At 39.2% G+C, this 15690-nt stretch overlaps 1 protein-coding gene across 3 annotated transcripts in view; it reads right to left on the minus strand.

The window, feature by feature from the left end:
- The window catches only part of IDE (insulin degrading enzyme), a 54325-nt gene extending 38664 nt beyond the window's left edge, over positions 1-15661 (minus strand). The window contains exons 1-6 of one of the 3 annotated variants that reach the window (XM_085065196.1): positions 15530-15661; positions 6778-6962; positions 5175-5382; positions 4187-4356; positions 1663-1785; positions 216-328 (exon numbers count right to left, since the gene is read on the minus strand). In XM_085065196.1, coding sequence (XP_084921322.1) covers positions 216-328; positions 1663-1785; positions 4187-4356; positions 5175-5382; positions 6778-6937 — 774 coding nt within the window. In that variant the 5' untranslated portion in view covers positions 6938-6962; positions 15530-15661. Of the gene's footprint in view, positions 1-215; positions 329-1662; positions 1786-4186; positions 4357-5174; positions 5383-6777; positions 6963-15222; positions 15460-15529 lie in introns of those variants that run through there. The other 2 variants (XM_085065195.1, XM_085065194.1) reach the window with 2 other exon arrangements.
- Positions 15662-15690: the final 29 nt, after the last annotated feature.

The following is a 15690-nucleotide window of genomic DNA, read 5'->3' on the forward strand; positions in this document are numbered from 1 at the left end:
ATTACCTCACAGTTGCTTACAACTGTAACCAAATGTGCAACCTTTGATAAAACTATACTCAGCATGGAAAAGTGGGTGGAAAATCAAGAAAGAAATATGGAACTTAACAGGGACATTGATAAAAGAGTAGTGAAGTACACAAAGTATTACCGAAATGTTAAAAATATAATTTAAAATATACACCCCGGATGGAAGACAAAAAACTCTTTACATACCCGGAGATGCTCTTCTTGGAAAGGATGTTCAGGGAACTCTGGTATAGGGACATTTTTATTCTCTACTTCTGAAAATAACTTTACCACTAAGCAAGTCAGCTCATCCAAGGATTCTAGAATAAAGAAACATTAGAAAAGACACAGTCATTATATGAAGATTCCAACAAACTTCTTTTTTTTTTAATATTGCTTGGGAGAGACATGAATTATACAGAAAAGTAGTTTTAGTGGTGTTATGATTATTAATTTCAAAAAGGAAATAAATCTTAATATTTAAATTTTGAACTATAACATGCTAAAAGCACCATGTTTACTAAGGAAAGGCTTCAATCATGATTATAATAAATCCTGTAACCAAAAACATATCTTTATGTTTTACTGATGAATCTAAGCGAGAACTGAAGAAAAGATACATCAGATATCAAACATTTACAAGAAAAACATTCCACAAAAAGTTTAAGGAACATGGAATTACAGCTGCAAATTTTCTAGAGTGAAAATATTTTTGCCAAAACTTGAATCTTCTTTAGCCTCAGCTCATGTCCAGTACTTCAGGTACACTGTGAGCTAGATCCATCTGTCCTTGGCACCCAAAACACTCACCTGTGACCTGTTCAAGCACTTTTAATTTTACATCCATTCTAAATTCAGTCTGTGACTGCAGTACCTTGCAAGCATGAGAGCAGGCCTTTTGCAGAATGAATATGATGTGCATTAATTCACCTAAACTGATCTATACCATTTCCATTGAAATTCTGCCTTCAAAATTGCTATCTGCCTCAAGAAATGCGTTTTGGAGCACTTCTCAAAGTGAGAATAAAATAGAAAAGATTAATCTGTCAATTTTTTAGTGAACACTTTTCATGGGTGGGCATTGGAAGAAAAAAACCATCAATTTCTTGGACATCTCGATGCACAACCTTAAACCTTTAAACATTTCTAAATGCAGTTACCTTGTTATCAAAACAATCCCAGTTAGACTGAGAAAGCAGAATCTTTCCTGCCCAGTTATATGCATGCTCCTATGCTACACTAACAGAACTGGGCAGGGGAAAAATAACAAAACAGTGCAAACCAAGGGGGCTCACTTGGTTATATATTAAAATCTTGTGAACTGCACATTATTCTATTAAAAACCACTAATTTTTATGCACATCAGCAAAATGCACATTCATTTAATCTTGCAATGACAGTTTTCTTTAGCACAGATTTATAGTTGCCAAGGTGATTCTTACTGCAAAAGTTACCATGTAAAATCCCTTGATGAATTTTGCTTTTGATTAGATAAAAAATTCATTTTCTTCCATTGATACTCACCATCCAAGCATTACTACAAAACACCATACAAATACCACCCCACCACCATATTTTCAAAAAGCAAACAGTTTTCAACACACTGTTATTAAGCTTTAGGCAAACCTATGTAAAATACCATCTCAAAACTCACCTCTTCCTAAGACACAAATAGCCATTAAATTTGATGAATAGTAAGTAGAATGGAACTTCAATAGCTCTTGCCTTACATCTATTCCTTCTTTGGTTGGTCTAGTTTCCAGAGTGAATTTGTTCCCTGTAGCATAAAAACATAACAGTATTTTATGTTTATGAACTTACGGATCAAAAAGAAATATATAAATTAATCAGTCTGCTTTCCTTTCAATGGATAGTAATTTTAAAAATAATCAATATGCATAATAAGTAAACTGGATCAGTACTGCCTTATGTTTTAAATATTTTGTCTAAATTCCTCATCATCTGCAGACAAATTAAATGGTGAAGTTCTAAACACCCTACTCTGTTTACTCCCACAGAATCAATATATCAAATTAAAATAAAATAACATATAGTTAAAGCTTCAGTTCAGTAACTTTGCTGTTATAGTACTGGAGTACATTAGAAAGCAACACTCAGAAGGCACCTTGCAGATGTGGAAAATGGACACTAGACCATGCAGAAGTGCCTGGAAAATTACTTGACACTGCTGAGGGTAATGATGGAGAAGAATCACCGTCACAAGCATTAATTCAGGGAGATCAGCGAAGGATATCCGGGGACAAATGCATACCCTTAACAAGAAAGTCAAAAGACTAAGATGCATTTGTTTCTAGGGACAGACAAGAATAATAAAAGGTTTGCTGACCAAACAGGCTGTACAGCAATGAGAAGTGACCTGAAACATCAAATGAAGTAATTCCTGTACTCTGCTAGATTAAAATCTCAGCTGGTCAAAAGGAAACAATAAGGATGCCAAAAGCAATGCAGTTGTCATCTCTCTAAGTAAACAAAAACCACCAAAGCTGAGCTCAACTTCTGCAAAGTCATACCTACAGGAAGGCTATGTGCTGTAATTTCAGAATCAGAGCCAAATCTAAGAAGAGGTGAAATACAATTACTGCTGTTGAATTTGAATACATTTTGGGTACTCTCCACAAGAAAACATTTCACTTGTGTGAGTGAGACAACCTTCTTAAACTGTACAAAACTCTTTCTGCAATTTCCACTTATGTTTTCTGAGTGCTACGTAAAAATTAAATAAGGTCTTCAGTAGCAGAGATTACAGAATGTACTTTGAACACCTGCCTACTAATGCACAGTTCCCAAGGCTTTATTTTTAAATTTACCTGTTTGGAGAATGGAGTTACAGTTTCACTTCTACAGACAGCCTCTCTTTACTGATCAACAGAGCAATACCTGCTCTTGTGGCAGGTGGCTTCCAGACCCATAACCATGCCCTCCAGAAACAGATGCAAAGGTATTCTCATCTTGCTTGTGACAGAGGAAGAAACCACTCCCGTTATGCCCATTATCTGCTCTCCTATTCTCCTAGTGTACCCAGTATTTGAGTCAATTATTCAAAGAGCAAACTGACCCATCCACAAAACACTATTTTTTGAGGACATTATGCTCAACGATTAAATAGTGCAGTTCTGTAACTTTAACAGTTTCAAAAATAAGTTCACATAGAAAATAATGCCTATTAAAAAAAACACCCAACATTTAAACTTCTACCAAAGCATCAAACATTTGTGGTTTTGTCCAGAACTATGGTATCTTAACTTTAAGGCTTTTTGAATTGAGGTTTTCGGGTGTTTATTTTAAATTGTTACTAAGCATTCTGTGAATAATTAAGTCTGAGGAAAAAAAAAAAATACAGCCAGAATGCTGGGATTTGTCCAAAAATATTTTGTCTATCCACCTTCTATTGTTGTGCTTTATGGCTCAGATTTGGTTTCTACATTCCTACTCAGTAATTTGCGGCAACACAGATTCTTTCTCATGGGAACTTTTCTCTCCTTCTTTCTACGTTTTATAAAAAAAGATTTGGTGTTATTGAAACAGCCTTTTGGATACAGGTGGTTTACACCTGGGCCAGTCATCCCGGGGGGAGGGTTAAATTGGTCCAATCCGAATGGCCTGCTGATGTCTATATAAAATTGCTAAAATAAATAATAAATTCAAAACCTTTTGATCACCCGAGGCCTCTCGACTCTTCACTCTGCTAGCGGTCCAACAGCGACAGTAATTTTCACAGTATTTTGCTGATCTTTCTGATTTTATCTAGTCACTGTCATCTAGTCTAAATGCAATATTAGTTAACAAAAAGCATGTGGCTAACAACAATTTAAACACAATTCATTCACTTTGTTATGCACAAAGACTTAATAGTACCAAATTAGGACAAATGCAGTAGTTGGGAAACAGCACTCACTGCCGTGTGAATCATAAAGATTCAGAATCATAAAGGCTGCTTCATCATTGTACTCCAAGTGTTGGATCATTCTTTTACCTATGCTTTTGTCTAGCTCTGTTTGGTCTGTGATGTGAAAAATGGGATAAAGCACCATAAGAAACACTTATGGAGAGGAAAATAACAGAATTGTTACAGTCTGTATTTAGCTATTTTATATGAACAATAATACTATGTATGTTACACAGAACTCAATGGGATAGATAATTAGATTCTGACAAACCTGTTCCAAATTTACTGAAGGGATGATTGGGGTTTCCAGTAGCCTTCTCCAATTGAAACAACCTCCAGGCATCATTCATCAGATTCTTCTCATGCTCAGAATCAACAGCATTCACTTCCCTATCTTTGCAGCTTTCGTCAAACAGAGGGCACAGGAAAAACTGGGCAAATCTAAAGAAACAAAATTTAATTGAAGAGTACTGTACATAAATCGTAACAGAAAAGTATAAAGCTTGGTACCTCCTGAAAACAACTGAATACATTGTTTTTTAACACAGAACGTACAAATTCTGTAACAGTTTTGACACTGACTTGGTGTCCTTATTGCTCACTTTATGTATAAATGCAGACAATGACATGCTCATCAGACAAGGTACTAGAAGAATCAAGGGCCTTGCATCACAATTCACACAGCAGAATTTCTCATCTTTTGAGGTTTACCTGCAAGAGGCTCTTAATTTCACTTATCAAATAAGTCTTGTCAGGCATCCAGGGAGAAGAAAAAGAGAAAACTCACTCTACCTCACTGACCACACACCTTTCAATTAATGTCTCCTCCCACAAACCACTGAGATTTCAGCAAGTTCCCTCTACTAAGAGCATCCTAACATATTTCCAGACTTCTCCTTTGTTTTGCTGCCAATAAAGGGAAAAAAAAAAAAAAAGGAAGCACAGCATTTGGTCGCACCATCCCAGTATTTGCACAATGTGTAAATTCACGATCATATTCTGTGCCCCACATTTCCAAAAATATTCAGTGTAAACACAACATTTAAACTTCAAAAATTCTGCCTCAATAAGCAACTCTCCTAGGTGAAAAAAATCTGAGTAAGACTTTTGAACTACAAAATATCTCACTATCAGTTTTATCAAAAGAGAATTTTTGCCCTTTAATACCACAACGATAGAACTATCAAAAAACTTTTACACTAATAAATTCAAGTGGAACCTCTGTAATAAAAATTTAAGTAGTAAAAAAATGTGTTTACCTGTCCAGTGCGCCTTCTAGATGTTCATGTGACACATCAAAGTAATAGTTGGTATGTTCACCACTCGTGAAAGCATTTGAGCTCCCAGCATGCTCACTTAGAAATTGGCTATATTCATTCTCTTTTGGATATTTCTTGGTTCCCAGGAACAACATATGCTCACAAAAATGACTAAGCCCAGCAATGTTGGGGGGATCAGACAAGGATCCTGCAAGAGGAAAAATTTCATGTAACCATTCATAAAAAGTAATACTAAAACACTAAGTCTTTTAAAGTGCTCTATATTATAGTATGTTGCTTTATGCAATTGTATTAATTGCATAGCTGTAAGCAGACACTTGAGCAACCAGTCAACTTAATCTTAAAAAAAAAATTGTAAAAAAATTACAATTAGTAACTGAACCAATTAGTGTCTCAAATTGCCTCTCCAGATCAGCTTGCACTTCCTTATACAGATGATTTTCAACTGAAGTCCATGACTCATAATCTGTAAAGACCTGGCAAATCACGCTGCTCTGAAATCTATACCTTGACTTTAATAACTGCACTGTGTTAAGAGGCAGCAATTGCCAACCATAATTAAAGAGATATTCATCCTGTGGTTTATAGGATGAGTGACAACCTGTAATTGCCTGAACCCAAGCAGCTATGGATGACCAGCTAGTAGGTGTGGAGGCAAATGGATTAAAAGACAATAATGACTTGGAAGAATGGAAAACAGGCACAAGTTCGAGAGCGGCAGTCCTGCTATGGAGCGTGCAGCAATGTGCAGTGGGAGAGTAGGGATGAAGGCAATAGATACATCTCCTCCTCCAGCACATCTGCAGGAACTGGATGCTGCAGTTGGCTATCAGTGTCACAGTACCTAAACAAAACCACATTTGGGATCCTCTGAACTAGATAATGATCTGGGACAGCCATCCCCATAACAAAAAAGGCCAGAAGTTTTCCAAGTTCCTCTATAACTTCTGCCCTAACACAAAGAGCAGCAAGAACTCCCAACTACAGACATGGCAAGAGTATGTTTAGGTTATGCATACATGCATCATACCTTCCAAGCAACTGAAAAACTACGCAAGCTTGAAAAATACCTCAGATATAAGAAAAGGCTTCCTTTATTCCAAAGAGTCAAAGTAATTGCCTTCTTCTTCTATTTCCCATACTTCTGTTTTCCCACATAAGCATCACTGAAGTTAGGGTGTGCCTCTCCAACTTCTCTAGCACTACAGCATTTCCTCACCTCTACACATCAACAACTTAGCATGAAAAAAAGGTCTGACATTACAGATGGAGCTGTCTGAAATAATTGCACTCGCACCTGCCGCTTGTCTGCTTACAAAAGATCTTTCATAACATGAAACTTAATGGTTAAAAGCAGTCTTTCGACTGACTGAGCTACACTTGAGTAAACACAGAGTACAATAAGGGCATTTAGCTCTAATAATTTTCAACTTGATGTGTCAAATAATTAAACAAACTATAAATTACAATAAAAGGCTGGGCTGCCAACTGCATACCACTCCTGTCAGTTTATTTGCATCAAGACACCAAAACTTTAAGCATTTTTATTAATGACATAATGAACGCAACATGAATCGAATACCTATGTGCACATCAAGTGCTGCTGAAGACTTATCTGTGGTGGGGTCACTAATGAGAAGAGCTTTAATGCCATTTGCCAATTCCAGTCCACGATATTCTCGTTTATCCTCAGGTGATTTGATAATTTCATTTGTTATTCTCTTAATAGCTGGATTGTTCATTTTGTTGTTTGTCTCCTTCTGAAACCTTAAAGAGAACAGAAAAAATTTCTTATTATTGTCACTTAAACCTTGCTAGTATTTTAATATGATGTTAGACAATACAGGGCAATTACACTTAAGCCTTGCTAGTATTTTAATATGATGTTAGACAATACAGGGCAATACCGACAGCAAGGAAGTTCTATTATGTGCAAAATTCACTAAAATTTGCCTAAAACTCAGACCCTGAGAGAACTGCTGCTAAAACAAAAACCTTGAAGACAAAGAAACATGGTAAAAATGTAGATGGCGTCACTGAATGCAAGTATCACGCTAATTGTAATTTAAACAACCCAAACTTAATAAATGTCATCCCCGTATTTGATTACGATAAAAATTCAATCAAATGAAGCATACACTGCTATCTCAAGTATACTTTCAAACTTCAGGAAAGTATTTAATGTATCTGAATTGTTGATTATACTATGAATGTTGTAACCCTGATTATCAGATAAACAAAATTTTACTAACAGACCACTGGATTTGTACACTCTAGCAAGAACAGTAACACTGTTTGCAATATTGCCATAAAACTACAAAGACTGCAGAACTGCCATGATAAACAGGAATAGATTGTCTCACATGTTTAAACTTCTACCATTAGTTTAACAGATGCTACAAGACACCCTTCTTTAAAGGCACAATTTTGAAATGCTAAGAAACTAAGTGTGACTGATTCAGAATCTGAATCTCTAAGCTAAAGCTATAAACTCTATGAAGTAAGTTTTTAAAATGTATAATTCAACGCATTTTAGAAGGAAACATTTCCACAAGTAAAACATAGTTCTCTCACTATGAAATACCTTAAAAAGCAAAAGGACAATCAAATGTAATCACTAAATGGTAGCTGAAATGCTGAATTTAAATGTACATGTTTACGCTCTCATTTAAACTGGTCATTTACCCACTAGCTTAACCCTGTACTCAGGCTAATCCTGCTTGGAATACCTGTAGGCCTCCTTCCTCTGAAAAAATGCAGATATCACTGAAATACAAACATTACACCAAGTACCACATCTCTGTTTCTCTTCATCAGTAGCACTAGTACCAACCATGCTAATGATTAAAAAATGCCTCCATGTTCAGAGTTCCAAGAAGAAATACTCTACTAAATTTAAGATACTGTGTAAAATTTTTGAAGTGAGGATACTACTTTTCATGTATGAAAATCAGTAACTAAACTGCTCCCAATTGTTTTTCACTTGCACACAAATCGGATTGACAAATCTAAGTATGCAGGACAAGGAGGTCCCTTAATCTCCTGATTCCACGTCTGCTAACAAACACCTATACCTTAGTTTTCAGCTAGAAAGAATACTCTATCTCAATAAAATACTGTGCTTGTCAGAAGACACATATATGCTATAAACTACTTGAGTATGGGGTTTTTTTTTAATGTTATACAATTTCCGTGTCATCTGATAGCTCCTTGTTATTTCTACACCGCATCATTAAGTCACAGAACTTTACTGTTTGTTCAGATGATTCATCTTTCCAATGTGATTCATCAAATTACGCAGCTATGAAACCTTATGAGATTTCAATTGATGTCTTGTGAAGCTGTACACCTCCACTTCATTTTATTATCATTCCCTACTTCAGCCTCCTTCATAGGCTACCTGCAGCTTGGTAGTGAAATTTCAGTACAGGAAAAAGCTACAATTTTCAAAAGGACAAAATCAGTAATTAAGCCTTCAGACTAAGGACTGAAACTTGTATCTCCATCTTCATTGTTATTTCAATGGGTGCTGTGAATACAACATTCTCTAACTTCAAATGGGTTTGCATGATTTACCTACAATTATTTTGCTGCAAAGTGAATTGTAGTACCAGACAACTTGTATAAAAGCAAGGGCTGATCAACTATGCAATATTCCTGGAAGGCAATATGTCAAAAGAACAAGACCAACACCTTCCTCCTTAAGTACTGTTCCTCATGGTGCTATGTTACTACAAAACAACAGTGAGAAGAAAAGAATTCACTTTAGAGAGAACTTTTATACTATTACTTTGTCTTAAGGAGTAAACTGTAAGACCTAATACTAAACATTCCCTCATATGACTGTTTTCCTGTGCAGCTTTCAAGTAAGTGCAATTGCTTTATAAAAATACCATACTCCATTCTTTCACACCAGAATCCTAAAACTCTACAAACAACTTGTTGACCATAGAACAAAGAATTCTGTACTTATTTTTTGAGAAGTAGCCTTATTTCTAAAGTCACGTTCAGAAGCTGTCCTAAAGTTCATATGCTAAAGCTACTTGCTGTACTGTCATTACAATGAGCACTGGATGCTGCTGGTCAGTAACAAAGCAATTCTTCCACAAAGGAGATGCTATGTCTATTAGGCAAAGCTAACATTCTAACAAACACATTAAAAGAAATATTGCCATACTACTTTCACAAAACAGAAACAACAGAGAATGAGCAGATGAAGCCAAAATAGCAGAACAATACAAAGTATTACTGTAGCAGTGGAAATTCTTACACTGGCTCAAAAATTACTGGCAGTAAGATGACAAAGGTAGAAAGAAAAAAAGAATAGGGATGTCTGAATTGAGAACAGTGTCCCTACTCAATGAACAGGAAATATTCTCCCTCCTCTTCAAAATTATTTCACTGGTACGAGAAAAGTATCAGTTAAAACCAACACTGAATTTTCAATCACTGCACTCCTAAGTGAAATTATATTCTATTCTTTGAGGTTCCATTTTCGTAATCCTTTCCAGGCAGGCAGTCCCTTGGAACCAGCAAGGCTCTCAGGGGATGCCAGGTTTCACCTGCAAACAGAGTATTACAGAGTGGGATTAAGTGATATATGATTCTGCTTCACTATTTTAATCTCTCAAAGTTATTTTAGCAAACTTACTTTAATTAAAAATTAGCCTGAGCAGTCAAATGTAAGTCCAATGTTTGAACAATTAAAGGACCATATTTGAAAACCAATTAACAGAAACTCCTGAGGGCTGCTTCAATGCAAGAATGTGACTAGCTAATAAAAATATGACCCCCAAGGCACAAACTCTGAAGTGCTTTTCAAGATCTTTTTTTGTCATAACAGCATGCACATACTGCAGTCAAGTGCTAGTACACAGGTCTGCTCCAGACGAAAGGCAAGTTACCATCTCAGCAGATTTTGATGCTTGCTTTCTATGAGTTGCCTTAAAATTTGGGTTTGCTTTAAGTTTTTATGCAACTAATTGCTTACCATTTACCAGACTGAAGCAAAACCTTTGTTGAGGGAGAACCTCTCTCTGTTCTGTCCTGCAGGGGAGTTACCATTGGTAACATGTTCTTTGTGTTATTTACTAATCCATCTTGGTTTACATGAAGATTTCTCCAGCTGCCAATGCAGGGAGAGAAAGAAGTGCTGTGTGCTCTGGCAGGAAGCCCAGCGCTGCAGAACTACCTGCCAGAGTTTTCTCACCTCTCTTACAAGGATGACAGAACTGAACTGAGCACTCCGGAGGAGTCCATGAACTTCCTGAGTTGCAAGCTCATGGCTTTGAAACAACCAAGTAAATCTGCATTCTTGCACAGGTCTGCACCCCTCCTCTTTGTCTCTGGCACCTACTTCTGATCACGACAGCAGTAGAATTAGATGGCATTGTGATATCCCTTTCTGTGTAACAGTCACGTTACCAGTAAGACAATCAAGAATCTAGCCACTCTCTTAACATTTCCATTCATCTGTATAATAAAAACGTATTTTTTAGACTAAACTGTAGGTAGTAAAGTTTTTCTCTAAAATCAGACAAATATTTTAAGTTCTGTTACCAAGAATGGAATAAAAATGGAGCAGTGAAAGAGTAACCTCAAAAAACCAAAAACATACACACACAAAACCAACAAAAAAAGCCCCACAAAAAACCCCACAACAAATTAAATCAATTCAGGTGAGCATTACCAACAGGGATTCTTCAGGAGACTATGCATATTCTTTCAGGTTACAGGTTCATCAATCCTTCTTTTTGACATTTAGAGATTAAAATACTTCATGATTCAACATCCATAAAGCATCAATCTTGTGTGAATTTGCTTGTCGTGATGTTAGAGAATGTATGAGATCCCAACACATTTCTGATACTGATCTAAATAATTCTGATTGCATGCAGAGGCAGACAGACTGCATAAGTAGATAAACTGCTCAAAATGTTAACATGTTTTATCACTTTTAAACTCATCAGGAATTCAGCATACTACTTCATACACAAAAGATCCAACTACAAAGACCCACAATGATTTAATCAGCACTCCCAAGTTATTAAGAACAACTAATCATGCCAAATCAGGCAAGTTTGAAGATGATGAATATTTATAAGGTTTTGTTATGGAGTTCATTTTGAAGAAATTCTGAAGTCTCGCTACAATTAAAGCATTTTCAGAACCTCAGTCTGCAGCTTTTTGCCAAGTCTGTAATTGACTCAGAAAATTCCATCCTAATGATGGTGGCCAGGGCAGATGCCTGCCTTGCTCTTGTTTCCCAAGCAGTCCAGCTTCCACAACTTCTAGATCACAGCAATAAAACCTGGTCTGCCACAGGCTTCACTGTCAACGTGACAGCAGAAACACTGGAGTGTAACACTGGTGTACAGGAATTACCAGCAGCATTAATGAGACTATATCACACGTGACCTTAGCAAAAACAAGGGCCCTGGTAGCTTCACATGCAAGATCAGGCCCCTTCTCTGCAACTGGCCTGAGAAGTTAAATGATGTGCTGGCCAATTGAGATGAGATATACAATCAAGACACCATAAAGCTGATTTACTGCCCTAAATCTACGCTGCTTAACTTGACCACTCCACAGTTTCCAAGGCACTGGGTAAAAAAGTCAAACAAAAAGGCAGGACCTTACACAATTTGATTGTACACATACCAATAAATGATAAGTTTTTTTAATCTCTAAATAACTTGAGCTTACTTTTTCTATGTCCTCAAAAATTGCCCCAAACAATTAATTCAAACACAACCTCCAAGTAAACAAGCTCTAACCACATTCACCAGAAACAAAACAATCTTTCCCTAGCAATTCTTTGCTTCAATTTTTTACAAACTTCCAAAAGGGTTTTGAAGACTTTGATTATTTGGAAGACTGGGGGAGGGGGGGAAGTTTAAGTAAAATTATCTGGTTTTAACCTTTAGATGTCATTTAAATGTCAGATCATTAAAATTTTCACAAATCTGGCATAGTAATTTGGCCTGCATCAGTATTTTCAAATTGCATGTTAAGAACATGACTGATCCGACTAGTTTCTGTGCTACGTGAGCAGCTGCTTTAAAGTGTATTTTACACATTTTCTTAAGAAGTGTACTCATTAATTCAATTAATTGCTTTGTTCATTGAATACTTGCAGACCAGTGGTTCTCATTCTCTGTTCCTCCCCCCTGACATTTTTCCTCCATCATCCCACAGTTGCAAGGCTTGCTCCACAACTCCAGGACTGTGGTGGTGTCTAGCACGTGGCCCTGCACACACAGCAAGGAAATGTTAAACTGGATGCTACAGGAGAGACCTCTGTGCTTTATTCTAACTGTGTTTTGATGTGTATTTCATAGATTTTACATGCAAGCAGCACATCAGATTGCCCAAAACTCTTTGTAAAGCCAACTCACTTAATGCTTTATGCTACCATCTGTCTTAAACCCTCAAAAAGAAAAACTCGTGAGGTTTGAATTTAAAAAAAACAAGATGAGACTAAAACTTCAGTTATACTGCATAACAACAAGAACTTCACAGAAAGATGAGAGAACTGGCAAGAAAATCTGACCTAGCAACAAAAACAGAGAGAACTTTAGAATTCTGAATCATTAGAAGCACTGTAATCCCACATTAAAAGCAACTGCTTATCTAACACTAGAGCTTTGACATGAGCAACAAACCCATAACAACGAGCAGTTTACAAGAGTCAGCGGTGTGTTTCAACAAAGGAAGTCCTGGCTGTTCACCTGTTCTGTAGTTCAGTTTTTATGATTTTGGACAATTCAATTCTGGTTCTACTGTTAACATTATAAATAAGCCTTCGGCTCTACAGCATTCTTTTCCATCTCAGTTGTTCAGGCAAGCTATAGTTCTGACTCATTCTAAAAACAAGATGCAGAAAGCAAGATTTTAGTAGAAAGCTGTAGTGAAGCAACTTTCAAACAGGGTCCATCAAAAATCACCTTATTATGTACTTACAATGCTGTCTCATAAGAATCTTTTAGCAACTTATGGGCATCATAAAAGCTGAAAGCAAAGATACTCACTGACAGATCACGCGTAAACAAATACAGACACATTAAACCAATTTCTCTGGATTTTCATTACAAACTTTTTGATTTCTATGCTGTCAAAAGATCAGACACCAAAGTTACTGTAAAAACATCTAACACAGTAGAATTAATATATGAAAAATATCAACTCCACATGCCATTTCTGAAATGGTCTTACTTCATTTTTAGTAAATGACTTCTACAATAACCACCAATGACCCCTATAACTAGGAGCTTAATACCTTCCAGTACAGTGAAATACTACAAGTAAGGAACTTCTTGTTCCTTCCCTCTTTCTTCTGGATCTAACAGGGGAGGGGAGTGCTTCTGTATCCATGTGCAAAATAAGTTATACGCTTGACACTGCAATCAGTTCCCAAAGGTACTGTTTTATCCAAGGGATTAAGCCACAGCCTTACACTGACTGAAGACAGAAAGGAGAAAGCGAGCAAAAAAAAGCAGGCAAACACAGAAACAGGAACCATTCTAGGGATTTCCCAACTAGAATAGGTAATTTTAATACCGTACATGAGAAGAAAAGGAGGTAAGTTGTAACTGAGAAGTTGTCTTGCTACTTGACATAGAGATGAGGGCTAAAGATGTTATGAAAAGAAAAAGCTAGAGCTGAAGAAAAACGTGAACAAAATACAGAGATGCAAACAGGGAACATAAAACTGAAAAAAAGATTCTTAGTTGTCACATCTTAAAAAAATCATCACATGAAAGAACTATGCCTACTCTCATTTCATTATCATTTATGTAAAACCTAATTCACAATTAAAATTAAATGGATGATTAAATCTTGGTCGTAGGCAGTATGAAAACAACAGGCCTACTCACATATATGAAGTCCAACTACTGCATATATTCACATGCTTAAAGAGGAGTAATCTAGCAGGAGAAACTACAGCCTGAGAAAAGCATTGGCTCCGAATATACACCGTGGATTACCTTTACAATTCTGAAGCATAAATAGCAATAACGAACAGTAACAGTGCATCCGAATTTTGACACACGAGCGCCGACAGTATGAGTCATCATAACTCACCTTTTTCCCCGGAAAGATGCTACTTTTGACGTCTCTTACTTGTGCAGTATTAAAAATAGGTTTGGATACTAAGGTAACAGATACAATGTTAACGAAAGAAAGAAAGAAAACAACTTAGCCTTTGTCCCTTACGCTAGCTCTCTTCCTGGAAAAACTTCGCCGAGTTGTTACGCAGTTTAATTTGCCCCTAAAAGTGAGGTATGCCAAGCCTCCCGCCCGCTCCTCCCTCAATCGAGGTTAGCTGCTCTGTCTCCACTGGAGCTGGTGACACTGGGAACACAAACGCGCGGTAACAAGGGCCGCACAATGCCAGTGCCAGACAACTCGTCAGAAACTGGAGAGGCCGCTCCCATCAACTTTGGGTAACTGATAGCAGTTTCTTCTTAAAGACTGTAAACTTTTTTCCCCCCCCCATAATTATGCCTTAGGGAGACATGGCAAGTTAAGTAACATGACAATTCACGGAGGTTTTTTTTAGAAGGAAGGAGAACAACAAAGCAAGCCCCCGGGCAACGAAAGCCGCACGGCTGATGACCAAGCCTGCTTTGTCAAGGGAGGTGCAGCTGCAAACACCGGAGCACGCCAGCCCGGGCTCTCCCGGACGGTAGGGCAGGACACAAGGCAGGACACAGGGCAGGACACCATGCAGGACACAGGCCTCGGCACACACGGCCCCAGCGCCCCCAGCGCCCCCAGCTCGCCCACCGCCTCCCCGGAAGGCTCCGCCGCCAGCCCCGCTCCGCGGCCCGAGCTCCCCCGGCTCCCCAGCGCACTCGGGGCAGGGCGGGCGCTCCCCCGGACTCACAAGGTGCTTCCACCCCCCCGCCCGGCCGCGCCGCCGGCTCTTACACAACAGCGCGGGGTCTCTCTTGCCTCACGGCCCCGGGTCACACGGCCCCGGCACCCACGGCCCTGCCCCGGCCCCGCCGCAGTGGCAACGTACCCGAGAGAGCTGCGCCGCCGGCCCTGCGGGAAAGAGCGCGAGGCCGGGGCGGCCCAGGGGCGCGTCCAGCCCGGCAGAGCCCGGCTCAGCACAGGGAACAGCCGCTGCCGCATATCCCTGGCGGCCCCGCCGCCAGCACCGGCCTTTCCCCGCCGCCGCCCGGCCCGGCCCGGCTCCGCTCGCCTCAGCACGCGCCGCTCCCCGGCGCCATGTTCTCCGCCCGCCTCCCCCCGCCGCCCGGCCAATCCCTCCCGGCGCCCGCGGGGTCCCGTCCGCCCTCCGCGCCCGGGCCTGGCGGAACCCGTACCTGGGAGTGCCGGGAGCTGCCGCCTCTGCCGCCGGGAGGGCCGGGGCTGCGGCTGGGGAGGGGGCCGGGGGCCTCTGGGAGGAGGCGGAGGCGGCGGAGGGGGTGGGTGGCTGGGCGGGGAGCCGGGGCGACACTCGCCGCGGCGGGGGGGCCGCGCCCGG

The sequence above is a fragment of the Lichenostomus cassidix genome, chromosome 6 (genome assembly GCF_008360975.1).
Source record: "Lichenostomus cassidix isolate B80296 chromosome 6, HeHo_3.0, whole genome shotgun sequence".
In the NCBI taxonomy this organism is placed as follows: domain Eukaryota; kingdom Metazoa; phylum Chordata; class Aves; order Passeriformes; family Meliphagidae; genus Lichenostomus; species Lichenostomus cassidix.